We start from the raw sequence: 17901 nt of genomic DNA on the forward strand, positions 1-17901 counted from the left end.
GTAGCTAATGCTGGGAAAGTTTCTTTTTTTTGGTAATATTACTCTGTGATAAAAATGTTGCGTTAAGTTAGAAAGTTGGAGCATCTTAAAAGTAAAACTTAAAATCCATAACGAGGAAAAATAGTTATAAATTTTTAATTTTCATATGCGTTCAAGTTTAACATCAACCAAAGCTCTTAATAAAAAATTCTTAAAACATAATTCATAAATAATAAAAAAGTGGTAAAAAGTTAAATCAATTGAATTGTAAGCTGGATTTTTTTATCTTGTTTCCCTGCAGATTTTGTATGAATCGACATAAAATAACATCTGAAATACAGTAACAGTATTTATTATTATTTATTAATAATATTATTTAATCATTATGATTTATTATCACATGCTAATATATAACTTTACCAGCAAGCATATTACAACCTCCTAATCAATAACTTAATATCCAAGTTCTTATTGAAAACTTTAGTGACATTTGTGTCAATCAACTGCTCTTCCTGGCGACATTTGAGTGATAAGTAAGATACTGAAAATCGTATACGATGGAAATTTGTATTAACAATTATAACTATAATTTGCCAACTGCAATATTAAATCATACCTTCATCTTCTACTACTTTTCACTCAACTTGTGGCTCCACAGACATTTTTAGCGGTAACTAATAGTATATTAATATAATACCTAAATTCACAATATTAGATTACAATTGGTAGACCTGTTGTACCCCACAGGTCATCATCATAAATATAAACATCTGCAAAATAAAAATCACATTCTGGTTAAAATTTGAACACAAATAATCAACGATGTTCAATCATAGTAAACAGTGGGGTATTTTTGGAGGGGGGTGTCCACAGTGTCTGGACACCCCCCTGACAAAAAAAAATGTATTACACTTGACAAATTTGTATTCAATGTACAACAAATTCATACATTTTTTCTTATAATGAAACCACTTATTTAACAATACAAAGACAAAGGCATTCTATAGGTTTTATATAATTTTACAATAAAACTTTCAAAAATATATTTGTTTAAATTATAATTGGCCTCGGCAGCCAGCACCAATGGTCATTAGCAAAACCATAATTGTAAAGACAGACTATGTACTAAAAAAACTATATAAAAATTACTTCTTGATTTTATAGTTTAATTTAATTTAGTGTTATTATTATAAAAAAAAAAGAATTCCAAGAATATATTATAATTAAAAATTGTGAGTAAAAATCTTTGACTTATAATTATACAAAAAAATTATAATACAAATATTTACTAACATAAGTAAGTTTTTAGTGGTTGGCATCGAAGGAGAGAGGGTGAAGTGACTTAGATAAGAGTGAAATAGTCTATACAAAAAATACGAGTATAGAAATTGCGAACACCGGATAGTATAAAAAAAACTACAACCCCCCGTCCCAAATGTTGTTAAAAATACACCACTGTAAAAATGTATAATTTAATTTAATTGTTTGTATATATTGTTATAATTGAATTGTTCTTATTATAATTGATAAATTAAATATTTTATAATAAAAGCTATATAAAAAAAAAATTCATTTTTCAATCTAAGAGGACGCCACACCGCCCATTTTTAAGGATTAAAGTCTAGGCAATTTTTACAAGATATTAAGTTAAAGTTTAAACTGTGATGTGTAATTATTAGTTCAGTGTAGTTAGGAATCTTATTTGGTAGTTTAATTATTTTAAGGACTATCACAGCATCATTGACAGCTATTTAAAAAAAAAATTCTGTCAAGTTGAGTTATATGCGGATTAATTTTTTTCTGGCTTCATATATAGTTAAGGAAAGAAATTCATACATATTATCTATGACAAAATTATCTGTGCTCCAACATCCGTATTTTTTCAATATACCTAATATAACCAAGGCTATATCATTTTTAAAAAAGTCCTTTCTTAATTAATTAATTTTTCATAAACTGGTTGAAATATAAAAAAAAGAACCATGGTAGAGCATAGACAGCGTTGTTGTCTATTATGTGAAAATTTGGTCTCTTAGTTTTGATTACAAAATACAAAATTTTACAAATTTTACAATTTGTAAAATTAATTTTTTGAAGAAAATAACTGGTGTGTCCTCTTAATTAATCTTATATTTTAAAACTGTTTATACTATTAAGAAATAATATGTGACAGTGGTCAGAGGCCTAAAGTTAAGTTAATAGGTTGGTTTGGGTAGGTTAAGGCAATCGCTATGGCCGAGTTCTGCTCACTGAGAGATTTTAAATAGTGTTGACTAAACTATTTAGAAAATCTAAAAATCTTAAACTAAAGTCTAAAAATTGTATTTATAATTATTTTGTGACAAAACACCAGTATTTATAAATCATTTAAAGTAGGTATGGAGATTGATGTTTATTTATAAAATTTATATTATTTGCAAAATTTGTGCATACACTGATATTTACAAATTGACTTGTTCATCAACGTTCCGGAAGTCTTACAATTTACTAATTAGTGCACCTCTGACAATGGAAGATGAAGCGATTAGCATTAGCAAACATGTCAATTAGTAAATATTGGTTAATTCACAAATTTTGTAAAAACCGGAAACAAAATTATTTAGTTATTTTTTTTATATGAACTACATTATATTATTTCGGTCGGATAATTTGAGACCCCCGAAAAATATCAGAATCTGCCCTACAAACACTACAGGACACTATGAACTTAAAAAAAAAAACTGGTTTTCAAGTATTGTACTGTACACTTGTCTGCATCAAAATTGTTGCTGTTGTGTATTAAACACTTTTGTTTGACATTAAAAGAAACAGCTTACCTATGATAAAACATACAAAAATTAATAAATAAATCAAATGATTACACAAAATAATTACCTTATGAAATAGAAAGTAAAAAGATTGTTAAGTATATTCTCAGATCTTTGTTGATATTGTGTCACAACTAACTATTCAACTTTTAATTTTCCTTAGTCACTAGAAATATGCCTGTAATGTTAAAATGAATAATAGAATATGGTTATGTCAACATTAAAATGTGTAATACACTTAAATAATAGTTGAATTTATCGACTGTTATGTAAAATTTGAAGTATCCTTAATTTTGAAATATTTCTTAATCTAGATTGTTGTAATACATCAAATATCATGGGCTATGTTTCACATTATTTATAAGTTTACTGCAAAATTAATTAATACGTTTTGCAACAAACTAATCAAATAAATTTAAAACATATAACCAATTAAAATCCAAAATTTTTATTTTTATTTCATGGTTTTATACCTATGCTGTATGCAACATATTAGGTACAACATATTATAGCTTATAATAAAGTTCCATTAATTTAAGAGCCGTAATATTCCAATTGAACATTTTGTCAAACAATGCATGTGATTTATATGCAGATGTGCAGATTGGTTTTGAAATTAGACCCCTCAGTAGACTCTTAGAAAAAGAATATATTATATACATTTGACAAAAACAAAAGAAACAAAAATCATAAAGATTGCAAAACACTTGTATTTGAACTATGATGATTACTGATCTCCCTAAAATCATACACTGTAAAGATTAAGGGAATATTTTTTGTGGTAATATATTAAATAAATACTTAACTTTTATGTACAAATGATCCATCGAAACGAATGAAAACATTACAGACATTTTTGTTTTGTAGTTTACCGATTGCCAATTTTTTTTCTATAAATGTAAAACGAATTCAAGTCCAAAATGTTTGCGTTCTTTAAAATCGTTCACTCTGTTACTTGCAGACAATTGCATGTACAAATTTGAGAGTACTCATCCAAATTACAAATTCCAATTACCGAGTCACATTTATTTCATTACAAAATCACAAAAAAGCAAATGCTAGTTGCTAGTTGCTACACAGAATGCAATTATTCAGTGGTTGCTACGGCGGACAGCCTTATCAGCTGCTAGATCAAATACAAGGTTATACCTGTGGCTAGGTTATATCAGTATATGATATACTGGAGGTAAAATTATTGTCATGCTATAATCACGTTATAGTCAACGGCGTCAATGACAATATTTGATTTTAATTAACATATATTATTTATAAATAAAGTCACGACGAAACATACAAAAATGGTCTACTGAATTTATCACGAGTGTAAATTATTCAGATTCAATCTTGTTTCCCGATATCTGTATTGCTTTTCCAATTTAGTTTTGTGGCCAGTGTTGTCTTGAATTTACGGTAATAATGGACCCGCCAACTATGTTTGAAATCGAATCAAGAATGTCCGGCATGTTAATCGGCCGTCGTGGGGTCAAAATAAACAGCATACAAGAATCCAGTGGCGCGAAGGTGCAAATAGTGGATAGCGACACACTGGACGTCTGTAAAGTGAAAATAAGAGGTACTCAACAACAACAGAAAGTAGCCGTAGATCTTATTGAGGCGATTGTTGGCAAAGTAACACCAATGCAGAGTGAACCTTCACAAAGCGTTCCTCGGAGACAAAACAGACAGTTCTTTGCTGCAGAACAATCCAATCAACCAGTCAGAAAGACAAGGAATCAACGTCAGCACAAACAAAAAAGAAGTGAACGAATGCCTTCGCCTCCGGAAGTATTACATTTGAGCGAAGAAGCCTGGGCAGAAATTCGCCGTGAAAACGAAGAAATGGAACGTAAGCAAACAGAGTGCTTGCAACCAATTTTAAAACAGTTTTACGTGGAACACCAAGAAATTAAAGCTATGAGCGACAAGGACGTTAAAGCCTTCAGGCTCTCAAAAAATAACATCATGGTGAATTATGTAAGAGGTAATAAAAAATCTAAACAGATTCCAAAACCTGTTATCAGTTTTGAACATGCATTTCATAACTACCCAGAAGTTATGAAACAAATAAAGAAACAGAACTTTACTATACCAACACCCATACAGTGCCAAGCTTGGCCAATTATCATGAGTGGGCATGATTTAATTGGAATCGCTCAGACAGGTACAGGTAAAACTTTAGCGTTCATACTTCCAGCATTGATTCATCTCGAACGTCAGCCAACACCACGCAATGAACGCATTGGTCCATCAGTATTAATATTAGGTCCAACAAGAGAACTAGTAATTCAAATTGAAACAGAAGTAAAAAAATACACTTATAATGGAATAAATGTGGTGAGTGTTTATGGTGGCGCCAGCATGAATCATCAACAAGACCGCTTGAACAAAGAAAGGCCAGAAATTATTGTTGCCACTCCTGGCAGACTCAATGATTTTGTAAGCACTCGAAATATTAACACTACTCAAGTTTCATTTCTAGTTTTGGACGAAGCAGATCGTATGCTCGATATGGGTTTTGAAGTTCAGATTGAAGCAGCATTAATGAATGTTAGACCGGACAGACAAACCGTATTGACTAGTGCTACATGGCCAATTGGCGTGCAATACCTGGCTGAAAAATACACAGATAATTCGTTACATGTTACAATCGGGACATTTGATTTGACCACTGTTAACACTGTAAAACAACAGACAATCGTTACTAAGGAATACAAGAAAGACGCCTGGTTGGAAAATTATATGAAAAACTTATCGGCTGATGACAAAATCATAATATTCATGCGTAAAAAGGTGTCTGTGGATTCACTGTACAGTAAGCTGTGCAGTCGAAACATAAACTGCAGGTAAGGCTACTTTGTTAGCATATTAATGTATATTGTTACTTGTTTGAACATTTAATTCTTATCTTACAGATGTATACACGGTGGCAGGGAACAAGCGGAAAGAGAAAAGGCTTTGCAGGACATGCGTGACAACAATGTGTCTGTACTGATTGCCACCGATGTAGCGTCCAGGGGAATCGACATACAAGACATTACAGTGGTGATAAATTATGATTTTCCAACTAACATTGAAGAGTATGTTCACCGAGTAGGACGAACAGGACGAGCAGGAAAGACAGGTTCAGCAATCACATTGTTTACCCAACACGATGCACATTTCGCAGAGGTACTCATTGACATATTGGACAAGTCAAATCAACATGTTCCGAATGAGTTGCACCACATGGTCAAGCAGTACAATAATGAGACTACAAAGGAAAACCCAGAGGCCAATTATGAAAGTTTGGAGGGAAGAAGTTCCCAAAGTTATAATTAAAGCATAGAAGTTAGATTAGGCATAGAATTTACATTGAATTCTTTAAACTGTTTTTTTATACCATCTTTATACACTTTTTATATAATTTATATACCTGTTTTATGTTGTTATATTTGTATACAATTTAAATATGTAATCTACTTAATATTAATCAAATTTTACTTAATACATTTTTTTCTTCTAAGAAGTAAGAACACATTTGACCGTGTAAATTATCTTTTTCGTAATTTTTTGGATATTACTGTTAAGTTTTAAATTGATGATTGCAGGAATGATACAAGTCACTTTTATATGAAATGGAGTTTGTAGCAGAAACACACTCTAGTCATATGTTTTTATCTGTTGAGTGTATAAACGACTTGTCATACTATTTTTACCGATAAAATTACTAAAGGAAAATCAGAATGAAAGTGAAAACATCTTTAGTCAATGACTAGTGTCATGTTTACATTCAAAAGTAACTTTTGATCTATACAGGTGTTAATTTTTAAATGAAATAGTATATACTGTTATTGGAATCTAATAATATAGATTAAAATATTGTAATATATTAATAAACTAGATGCAAAACTTACAATGGCCTAAATAATAAGTAGTTATTCTTAAATTAAACTTAATTTCAAAATTATTTATATTACACAGCTTTTATCCATTATCCAAGTATAAAAAAATTAACTTGTATCGTTTCTGAAATCATTGATTCAGTTAGAATGCATAAAAAGTCAATGAGTACTTTTAACAGTTAATTGAAAATAAATCACCGATTCATGGTTATGTAAATCTTATTATCTAATTTATATAGTACACATATTATTTAATATATATATTAGACTGGTTCAAAAATAGAAAAAATGAGTACAAAGCAAAATTTAATATAAGACGTATCGAATTTGTTTTATTACTTCAGCTCTTATTAACTTCATCTTCATTTCTTATAAACTTACAAATAAAAAAACAAAGTAGATGATAGTATACATAGTGTGACCAGACGTCCCGATTTTGGCGGGACAGTACCGATATTCAAGCAGGTGTCCCGCTAAATATGGTGATCAAATCGGGACAGTAAAATGTACCGACTTTTAATCGACGTCCCGATTTTAAACAATAGTTATTTTTTTCTTATTTTCACTTATGGTGTGTATATTTTTGTGTTCCATCAGATCTCATCAGTTTATTTTGTACAGTTTCTATAATCTATACAGTGATATCACTTATTATCATAGAGACCTAGACATTAGTGTTTATCACGTTATGATCTGGACTCTTAATCGGCTATAGGTAACCACGGTTTTAGAAATGAAACCCAAGTGGTTAGAACTGATAAAAAATCTCCTTTATTGCTCAAATCTATTGCATCAAATGATAAATACTAAGTATTAATAATTTTTTTATCTGTATTAAATATTTTATAAATTTGTATTAAGTATATTTAAATTTGGTTTTCATCCTACTTTGATTGTAATTATAAGTTTACTTGTTATAATATTTAATTCTTGTTTTTTAAAGTTACATTTTGTTTTTATAATTTTTTTGTTAAGGATATAATATACTTAATTTTATTAAGGTATTAATAAAATAAATATTTTATGTTCAATGAAAAATTGATTTAAATTTTGATTTTTATCCTATTTTGATTATGATTTTTTTTTTTTGCAATGTCTAATTTTAGCATGAAGAAATAAAGGTGTACCCAAAACCAATTATTAAGAGAGATTAACTCCTCCTACGAGTACTATTTTATGAGGAGGGATACCCCACTTCCTCTAGTTCCTTTTGAATACTTGTCCCGCTTTTATAGAATTTTGATCTGGTCACTTTAAGTATACACCCGATACTGACTACTCAATTTTTAATTTTAATATTATAGAAAACTAACTAATGGCAATAAATATTCAGAAAATGACCAAAAAAAATTTTTTCTGTCCCGCTTTTTATTTTTTAATTATTTTAATCCAGACTCATTAAACAAGAAACCACCCTTTGTCAAATGTATCCATTGTAGAAAGAGTACATTTGCTGATTAACGATTTGTTTGCGATTCATTTATGCTCCTTGGAGTAACAATTGCATTTGATTTTTATTTTGAGCGAGACATTGACAATACTTTTCAACTTGACCAATACTCCTCTCAGCTACGTCATTGACCACTTTTAAGTCAGAAAATATTGTCATAGCTTTCATGTAATTTATATTATTTTGCAATAATCCAATATAAGTATCGGACAAATCACATTTCAAATTGAATGGATTGAATAATAAAAGCAGATACTTTTTCTTTTACTTTTATTCTTAAACTTAAATTATCTATATTCATTTTGGGTAGCAAGTAGCAGGCGTACACTATCAAAAATATAGCTTTTTATTTGTTAGTTTATAAAAAATAAGGATAATGTCAATAAGAGCTAAACTTTTTTTTTAAAAATACATATATTCATATTTGGTTTTTTTTTTCAATGTTCCATTGAAATTGTCAACTTTTTTACAGAGTAAATACAAATTATTGTGATGCGGTAAATAAAAATGTATATTTTAAATATTTGATTTTCAATTTATGGTGTTTTAGTAAAATTCAATAGTTTAAAACAATATTTTTAGTTTAAGAGATTATTATTTTTTCTAGATGGACTACAAAAAAATGTTAATATAATTTAATCATTACAAACACTTATTGGCTCATAGTTAATTAATCGCTCAGTAATACTTTAATAAGATAAAAATAACAATAATTTAAAAAAATCACAATAAAAATTTCATAATACCTTAGTCTATGTTCTAATATTAACTTACAATATAGATATATATTTTGACAAAGCGCAGTCCCTTTGTATTAAAGGTATACCTTTATACTTATGTATATGTATTATATACGTAATACATACAATTTTCACCATGATAAATACTGTATACAAATCAATAACCCGTAAACACTTAACCTAGTAAACAATGGCCAAAATGAATACTTCAAAATAATACCTAATTACATATAGTAGTTCAGAGTCGGACTAAATAATATAAAGGTTAACAACAATAGGTCTTAAAGAGATTCGTCGATAGCCAATGTTGGCGGAAAGAAGAAGTTTAACGTTTTCAGTCCGAATTCAACGCCTAAGAAACACGCAGCGTTTGCAGGAAACGCTCTGAGCATGACGGGTGTCACTCCAGCATAAAGCGCTCTCAGTCCTTCTTCACGATACAATTTGGCAAATACATCTCTAACACCTCTTGGATACATGCCTTCGGGTGCTATAAAATTTAAAACAAGAATATCAAATAATGCACATAATCATAAACAATGGTTTTATCGTACTAAAATTATACTGACCAGTTTGTAGTCGACTCTTGAGTACGTCAGCTGGCATAGCCACTAACCAGTTCAGTATGCCAGCCATACCTCCAGCAAGTATTGTGTTTAACATGTTCGTTTTACCGTCGTTGTTCAATTTTTGGTAATTCACTAATAACTCATAGGTCGTAAAATACACACCGCAAGCAGGAATGTCTGAAAAAATAAGACAACGGTAATAATAATATGACATGTTTTTTTATTTATAATGTTTTATTCACAGCAACAAAACACTTATTTGCTAATTAAGAGTGATTTTAAAACGGTTTTCATTTAGTGTATTAAACAATTTATTATCTAATTGACTTTACCTATTTTTCTGTTTTTATTGTATTTTGCTGTTGAAATAATTTATTATTAAGAAATTGAATATATTTTTATTTGAATTTTTAAAATAATAAATTAATTTTTAGTATTTTATTTTATATTTATTAAAAAATATCTTAAATACTTACATTAGTTTGTTCAATACATTTTAAATTATAACAAAACATTTGTATTCATGTTTTTAAGTAAATAAATAATTATACTACTTGATTTTAAAAAAATGTATTCAAGTTAGAAACTAAAAATATATTTGACATTCCTATTCGGATGTTTGTTCTATTAGTAAATATAACTAAATACACTATTTAGATTTTTATTTAAATAAAAAATTATAGAAAAATAAGGCCTGGTACATTATATTTATATTATACGAGTGATAATTTGAACGATATATTTTTTACACACATTACATTGATATACTCCCACGGCCAAAATATATGTCCAGTTCCTGTTAGACAGACAGGAAGGAGTATGATGTTTATGTGATAATAAAGTATTGGCCCCGTCATGGAAAATTCATTTTAGTTAAAATCTCATTCTATCAAAACCCAGCAACAATATCGCCAACAAGCAAAATGTTTTTCAAGAAAATTGCTTTACTTAGCTGCATTTTTCTCACGTCCGTCTATGCCAAGGTAAAATACTACAATAATAATTGTATAGTAATAACTAATCAACAGAAACTTAAATTTCATAATTCAGAATAAATAAAAATAACACATTTACGGACGGACTAATTTTAATATTTATATTAAACATTTTTTTCTTTTTTGCAATAAACATAATAAAATCTCAGCTAATACTTTCAATATTATAAAATAACGATATAATAATAAGTGATTACTATACTGTTACGTTTGTTTTTATCAAAAAATAATTTCCCATCCTTGCTCACTTCACTCCTTTACTCTGATTATAACATGTGTATTGTGTATACTATAATATATATTGAAGCTAGGAGAACCATACCCACTAAGCCTAAGTTACCTTCCAAAATAATTTTAGCTAACTCAATGTCCAAATCATACAACTATCCTGTCCTAAATTACAATTAAGATTGAAAACTGCATCAACGCTTCAACTAATTGTTAAAAATCAAATTCAGTGAATATCTGAAAATTATTCGATAAAACTGTCAATCCCGTTAGATGCATCTTTTAACGACTATGTCATAATAGAAGACAAAAAGGGTCTCTAACACTTTTCAAGTACATCAATAGACATTATTTTGAATCTCCAAGTTTCCAAAAGAGGCTTGGCGATTAGACTATCAATTATCGACTTAATTATCTAATCTGCGTTCTTCGAAGGAAACCCTAATCGACGGAGAGGACTCGGATTGGGGAGGTAACTGCCCAAGAGCTTGCACTTGCAGGTACACTCCTTTCGCCGAACTGGCCGTCTCAAAATGGATAAGGTACGGACTAAGACACGAGGCGCAATTCGAGTTCGCCAATAGCACCGAGGCACCGCATAACGAAGTATGTAACCCGCATTTATAGTCTCTGACATGATTTTTGACCAATCGATTCCAACCATTACTGTTGTTTGTACATTGAAAGGTCGTCGACGAAACAGCAGACGCCGACGACGAAGGACCAAAGAAGTCTCTAAAGGCCGCTCTGTGCCTTTTTATGAACGTGACCGACCCAAAGGCGTTCCTGGGTTCCGTACCGGCCGACACTGAAGTGAGCATAACGTACAGATTTTTAGCTAACATCACAACAATAAGGACGCTCTATTAATTCGCTTCAAAGGGGTGGTGAAATTTCGAATTTCGTTTAGTCAAAAACTCGCCAAAGCGGTTTGCGCTCAGGCTTAGTGAATTTTCTTTTTCTGGGACTATACTGGTTGTATTAAATGTAACGCGCAGTAGAAGTGCTTTGACACTTCCCCGTCTCTTCTCTTTCTCCAAAGCACTGCGGGGATCTGTCGTTACCACCCCTCCCCCCGTTCGAGGGTCGGATCAATAAAGACTTTTTAAAGAATCCGCTAGCTGTGCCAGCGAAGCTGTAGCGCGGCGGTAGAATACATTATCCGCCGTATAACGCTCGGTCGAGTCAACAACCTTTGCACAGGTACACTAAATCAATAAGGGCTACATACGAGGAGAACCGGGTAGGAGTATTGTGAAAGTTTTCAGCGCACGTCAATTCTCAGTATTCCTGTCTCGGGAATTATGTATTTATTGCCAAACGATTTTTTTTTTTAACAACACGGGTCATGAGAAATTGACTAAATCATATTAAACAAAAAAAAAAATATAAAAAACTGACGAATATTATATACCTTACGTACGACTTTATAAAATGCAAACTAATAAGCTATAACTTATAAATAAGTAAATCCATACACATTACACATCAGTGTCTTATTTATCACATACGCCTACTTGTGGGCCTACCTCTTAATTTCTCTGCCGTTATCTCTCAACTTGTTTTACAATTTCACTTTCTTCCGTTTTTTCAACGCTTCTAAACTGATTCTCCATCTGTTTTCTCTCTTTTTTTTCGCTCTGGGCTGACTCTCACACTTCATTTTATAAGCTTGTTTCTTATTTTGTCACCCCATGCCCCCATCTCCATATTCTCATTCCAACCACTTCCATTTTTCTCTCATCACTCTTACTTAGTTCCAAACCCGATTGAATATATTTGGTATTGATGTTCACGCTCACCAATGATGTAGTGTGTTGCAGACATTAATTTTGCTTGCTATTCCAGGCGCTTATCTTGTACCAAACAACGGACGCGTACGAGGTGACCATAACGGGAGAGGAGTGGCATCTGCCGGCGCTGGTCCTGTTGGAAATCCATGGAATGTCGGGTAAAATGCACGTTACCGACGGGACGTTTGAAGAGGCCAAAAGCGTGCAGTACCTGAGCATGGAAGGTGTGTCGCTGGACCGGTTGACATTGGAGGGAAACGAACCAGCACCTTCGGTGGACGCCAGGCCGTACAAGCACGAGAACATCTACGCGTTCAACGAGCTGGTGCCAATGATGGTGGTAGACGGGGAGCAGTCAGACAGCGGCGAAGGTCCGACGGGAAAGAACCGATTAGTGTTCCTGCAGCCCAAAGACGCCGAGATGGTACCTTACGAGGTGTACAAGAAGCAGACCGAACAACAAGCCAAGGCCAAGAAGAAGCCCAGTAGCCCGTTCGCAGGAAACGGCGACCTGGTTTTCCTCAGACTGGTTGACTGCGGTTTGCGCGACGTGTCCTGGGAAATGTTCGACGGCCTGGATTCGCTGGAGACGCTTATCTTAGACCGCAATGTCATCGAGTACGTGCCGGACTTCACGTTTTACGGGGCAGTCTCGCTGAAGAGCCTGTCGCTAGCCGATAACAACATAAACCGAATGCAAACCACAGGCCTGGGCGGACTGCTCGACCTCAAGTACCTAAACCTGAGAAACAACCGACTGACTTCGCTGTCTGAGACCACGTTTCCACCTCTACCCAAACTGGAAACGGCTGACTTGGGCGGCAACCCGTTGGAGACGATCTTCCCGCACACGTTCGAAGTGCTCAACTCGACCAGAGAGCTGGTGCTGGGTTCGCCCGCCGTTCAGCTCGTTCTTCGTCCCAGCTCGTTAATTGGCCTGGATTCCCTGGAAAAACTCCGTCTGATCAACATCAACGTCGCCGTCCTGGAACGGTCCTTGTTGGACGGACTGGCCAACCTGATCGAGTTGGAAATCAGCGGGACGGTAGAGCACGTGGCATTCGACGCTTTCATTGAAGTGCCCAACATAAGACGGCTGGTGCTTCGTAATTGTTCCATACGATCAGTGTCCATGGATTCGTTCTACGGCTTGTACAACTTGGAACACTTAGACTTGTCGTACAATCTCCTCGAAGAACTCCCTCCCGGCATGTTCGATCAACAGTTCTCTCTCAAAGAGATCATACTCAACAATAATCAGATAATTCAAGTGCCGGATACGCTTTTCAAGACGGTTTCCAACATAGTGCTTATACGGTTGGACGGCAACCCTTTGAGATGTTCATGTCACATGAAATCGTGGGACATATCATTGATGGTTAAAGACATTCGGCAAGTCAATAAACGCGTCTGCCAGTGGGAACATTACAAAAAGGGATACGGTTGTTCATTTAAGACCGTAACATCTTACGTGTACAACAAAAAGGCAGAACCAGTATGTTCCAGTCCGGAGAGATTTAACGGCAAAGCAGTATCATATGTGCTCAAAAAGTATTTGAATTGTGAAAGGAAGTCGATTGAAAAAAATAGAATCGCCTACCTAAAAAAAAAGTATAAGGAATACAAGCAAACACATTTTTCTGATGCAAAAGAAACCAAAATTGACGACAACTTTAGCTCGCAAATAAACATGACAACATCCCATAATCAAGATACTGTGGTTACATCAAACAAAATTACCAACGTTGCAGTAAACAATAGTACATCAGCAACGAAGCAATCAATAAATATTAACAGTACAACATTAGATCCGATTGGAGAGACAGCAGAGAAATTAGTTCAGTTGAACAACGGTACTTTCAAAAACAAGAATATTCTAAAAGAAGAAATTTCAAAAGCAATCCGAAAGAATAAAATAAAAAATACAACACCTAATGATGTTTAAATTTGTGTGCAATTTAAAAATATAAATATATTTATATTTGATAAATAAATACTTTCAACTAAAATTCATTCTATAATATTTAAAATTGGATTTTTAGATTATTTAAATCAATGATTCACTAACAAATGAATTAGTTTTGGTTTTGTGTAATAATATATTTCTAAAACAATAACGAATAAAATTAAAGTCACATACCTCTAAGTAATGTCGCACATGTGCCCTTGTACAGACTTCTAACGCCACCTTCAGCATAGAGATTTTTAATAACACTAATTGGTCCTTTATATTTCTGGTTACCGCTCTCCTGTACCTGCAATATGCACTTGATGCGTTCCCCGGGTACCATAATAATTGCAGTGAATATTCCGGAGAACGATCCGGCACAGAATAATTGTGCCGGAGTCAAATTTTCACCGCTTTCGCCACTAGGAGCAAATACTTTTTTTCCTAATCCAAATCCTAAAAAACTTATTGCAAATATAGGAGCTACACCGGTAATCGGTGCTGCCATACCTAAAAGAAAAACCAAATTGTAAAAACAACTTAAATTATGTACTTAATTATAATGTTTATAGTTAAACTTAAAAGTAAAACTCCTTAACTATTTACTAATTTTAGCTACTTTTAATAAGTTAATATTCAGTTATGCAGTTTTTAAATTTAAATAGGTTTTTATAATAAGTATGAACAAAATAACTCTATACGATAACCATATTACAGTAAAAATGTACACTGCAATATAATTAACCAATAAAATGTTTTAAATTAATTAATGTCTATAATTAAATTTCATTTTAATTTAGTTCAGTTAGTGAAAAAAGTACACAGGTAATACCCAATAGTATACTAGTATACTAAACTAGTGTTCTTGTTAAGTAGGCCAGAAAAAAAGTTGTTAAGTGTCTTATATGTTAGTGTACAAAGGTTTTTTTGCCTTTCCGAAAAATTGCATTAATGTCGTTTTAGGCTTTTTGCTTTAAAATGCATTTACATTACATGCACCTAACCTGTTAAGGTTTAAAATAAAATAAATAAAATACCTTTGTATAATCCGAAAAAGCCTTCTTTTTTAACAGTCTTTACAGCGCAATTCCATGCACCAGTGTACATGGGTAATTTACCTGGTTGCACGGGAGGCATTGTCTGCAATCTAACCTGAATAATATAAATACAATACTAATAAGTTATTGAAATGAAAATATACAAGTTTTGTTTGAATTAATATTATAATCGATTCTATAGGATTTATAATACCACTTTTGTTGATAATCAAAGTTATGTATTATTGAGATACGCGTCAAAGCTAAAGTATACAACTGAACTTTTATCAATATCCTTTATGACATTATTACCTAGTATTTTTCTGCATTATAATATTATGACGTACTTGAATATTGATAATCAAAATAAATTATGAAAACAGATATTTAAGGACTAAAATAATTAAAATAGGTTGCCACAATATATAAGGAGCAATAAATCATTGTAGATATGACTTTGAATATTTACACGCAAACCAAATCATATATAATATATAGTAATAAATTTTAAAGTTAATGTATTAAAGCAGACAACGTACTTTTATTGTATCTAACGGATGGCCCGTTAACACTGTACATATTCCACCAAATCCACCGGCAATGAAATATTTCAACGGGTCGGGTTTACCTTCAGTCGACATGATCCTAACTGAGTTTATACATATACTAAAAAAAATTAAAACTATCGGCTTAGTACCTAAGCAAATTTATCTAGTTTACAACAAGAACGGTAGGAAAATAAATTGACGATGACTAGACTACCAGCTAGTTGAATTAATTTTGTCTAACAGGTCGTTTAGTCAACTGTTCAACTTTCTATCTGTTATCTTGTTTTGTGTGTGATAAAACTGAGAAAACGAATAATGCTAATCTCTTATCAGCTATCATTCTGTTATCTCTAAAAAAGTATCAAAAAACACATATTTTCCCTACATTTTCATATTTTGGCAGAAATTTTAACAATTAATGATTTTTGGGTATGGTGTACGTGTTCAGCAAACTCTAAGCTATAAAGACTTCACAGTTTCAGCTCAAACTATGAAGTTGGGAAAAAGTTATGCATTGATTTGTGCACATGTATCGAAAACATAATATGTTAAATCACATTTAAACTTCTACCTTTTAAGTACCTTTCTAATATATTATGTAAATATAAATATATATATTTATATATATTTATTTATTTATATATCTTACTTGTCGTCATGGCGATACTTAAGTAGGATGAAAAGCAATAAGCTTGTTGGGATTTGTATACATGTATATATATTGATACCCACTGCGACTGAAAAAACGCGAAAATATATTTAGCATAAGAATACGATTTATCTTTAGATTGCCTACTTTATTTGTCTTTTTAATAATACACTTCAAATATATTTTATTATTTTTTAAGGATAAACAGAAAGGGCAACTGGCGATATTCCACAAAACTAATCTAGCAGCCATAAGTACCTATAATCTATTCCTATTCCTACTAACTTGAAGGCAAATAAATATTAAATTTCTTTAGTTATAAAACTTAAATTTATTTTTATCTGAGTTATGGCTTCAGTTTGAAAAAAAGACTTTTGTAGAAGTTAATTTCTAGCGATTTCAATTTTTATAATGTGAAGCTTTTTACCTATTTCACCTGGAAAGGCTAAAATTCTGAATTTTGATTTAGCTATTAGAAAATTAGTTAGATACTAGCAAAAGTATAAATAAAAGTTAGTTTAGTCTTTATTTGTATAAAATTTGGTTTTTCTGTTAACCTTAACATTCTTGAATGAGTACGTATAAGCCACTTTTTTTACGAACCTATTAGACAATAAATTGAAGATATTTGTATAATAATTTTTAATTTCTTAACAGTGTTACAATATATTTTTTTGTTATGTACTATAAATAATTTTCTTGTAGTGTACAAAATGGCTTATACTCGACTTTTACTTAACACTCTAGCAATTTTTAGCATGAAAAGTTACAATATAAAAAGATAATAATATAGTATAGTTTTTATTGATGTAATTCATAAAATATGTATTGCCTAAATCATAGTTGTATAATATATTGTAATAATAATAGATTAATTTACCGCAATAATATAATGGCATTAGTATTATTAAAATATTAAAAAGGTTTAGTAAGTGAAATATGTTGCTATACATAATTTTATTAACTAATATTTAGTTAGTTTCAGAAAATAAATATTTTTTAACGATTATAAGTTTCCAATATATTTAAAAAGAGGTTAATTTAATAATATAGGTATTAATTTATATCGATTATATTTTTGACACACTCAAATACTTCTTAAAAATGATTTATCTAAATGCTAATTGATTACAACTGTCTTTCTAATAATAATAAATAGAGGCGATTAAATTGTACGTTTACATTAATAATATAGTTAAGTAATAATTAATTAGGTACTAATAACTAAATAATAAATAATATTTATAATAACATAATATAACTATACTACTAATAGA

The 17901-nt window shown here is 31.3% G+C and overlaps 3 protein-coding genes and 1 long non-coding RNA gene across 5 annotated transcripts; 2 read left to right on the plus strand and 2 right to left on the minus strand.

The window, feature by feature from the left end:
- Nucleotides 1–151: 151 nt before the first annotated feature.
- LOC126836835 (uncharacterized) lies at nt 152–3905 on the minus strand. Of its 2 annotated transcripts, none has more exons than XR_007685403.1 (5): nt 3593–3905; nt 2854–2964; nt 596–749; nt 380–520; nt 152–309 (listed from the first exon to the last, which is right to left on the minus strand). It is a non-coding gene; the product is annotated as an uncharacterized LOC126836835 (long non-coding RNA). The 2 variants fall into 2 exon arrangements; XR_007685402.1 differs by having other exon boundaries at nt 400–520; nt 3593–3904.
- Nucleotides 3906–4011: 106 nt separating this feature from the next.
- Nucleotides 4012–6578, plus strand: LOC126836834 (probable ATP-dependent RNA helicase DDX43). The gene is made up of 2 exons (XM_050570488.1): nt 4012–5629; nt 5699–6578. The coding sequence occupies exons 1-2, from the start codon at nt 4203–4205 to the stop codon at nt 6102–6104; spliced, it is 1833 nt and encodes a 610-aa protein (XP_050426445.1). The 5' UTR covers nt 4012–4202; the 3' UTR covers nt 6105–6578.
- A 2132-nt stretch (nt 6579–8710) lies between these two features.
- LOC126836605 (congested-like trachea protein) lies at nt 8711–16244 on the minus strand. The gene is made up of 5 exons (XM_050570162.1): nt 15967–16244; nt 15428–15542; nt 14583–14900; nt 9427–9603; nt 8711–9347 (listed from the first exon to the last, which is right to left on the minus strand). Exons 1-5 carry the CDS (start codon nt 16066–16068, stop codon nt 9139–9141), a joined length of 921 nt encoding a protein of 306 aa, XP_050426119.1. The 5' UTR covers nt 16069–16244; the 3' UTR covers nt 8711–9138.
- Nucleotides 10281–14430, plus strand: LOC126836604 (slit homolog 1 protein-like). Its single transcript, XM_050570161.1, has 4 exons — nt 10281–10409; nt 11085–11255; nt 11337–11462; nt 12498–14430. The coding sequence occupies exons 1-4, from the start codon at nt 10350–10352 to the stop codon at nt 14385–14387; spliced, it is 2247 nt and encodes a 748-aa protein (XP_050426118.1). The 5' UTR covers nt 10281–10349; the 3' UTR covers nt 14388–14430.
- Nucleotides 16245–17901: the final 1657 nt, after the last annotated feature.

Source organism: Adelges cooleyi, unplaced genomic scaffold (assembly GCF_023614345.1).
Source record: "Adelges cooleyi isolate 19-005CV unplaced genomic scaffold, UGA_ACOO_1.1 ACOO_flye_CR_arks_rails_tigmint_CR_PRNA_247, whole genome shotgun sequence".
Classification (NCBI taxonomy): domain Eukaryota; kingdom Metazoa; phylum Arthropoda; class Insecta; order Hemiptera; family Adelgidae; genus Adelges; species Adelges cooleyi.

Bases quoted from the DNA above. Each gene is read 5' to 3' on its own strand.
- LOC126836604 (XM_050570161.1), top strand. From the start codon at position 10,350: ATGTTTTTCAAGAAAATTGCTTTACTTAGCTGCATTTTTCTCACGTCC. The intron at 10,410-11,084 runs GTAAAATACTAC...CGTTCTTCGAAG, and splicing joins TCACGTCCGTCTATGCCAAG to GAAACCCTAATCGACGGAGA. The intron at 11,256-11,336 runs GTATGTAACCCG...GTACATTGAAAG, and splicing joins CCGAGGCACCGCATAACGAA to GTCGTCGACGAAACAGCAGA.
- LOC126836834 (XM_050570488.1), top strand. From the start codon at position 4,203: ATGGACCCGCCAACTATGTTTGAAATCGAATCAAGAATGTCCGGCATG. The intron at 5,630-5,698 runs GTAAGGCTACTT...CTTATCTTACAG, and splicing joins AGTCGAAACATAAACTGCAG to ATGTATACACGGTGGCAGGG.
- LOC126836605 (XM_050570162.1), bottom strand. From the start codon at position 16,068: ATGTCGACTGAAGGTAAACCCGACCCGTTGAAATATTTCATTGCCGGT. The intron at 9,604-14,582 runs GTATGTGACTTT...TTATTTTTTCAG, and splicing joins ATGTGCGACATTACTTAGAG to ACATTCCTGCTTGCGGTGTG. The intron at 9,348-9,426 runs GTCAGTATAATT...TAAATTTTATAG, and splicing joins CAAGAGTCGACTACAAACTG to CACCCGAAGGCATGTATCCA.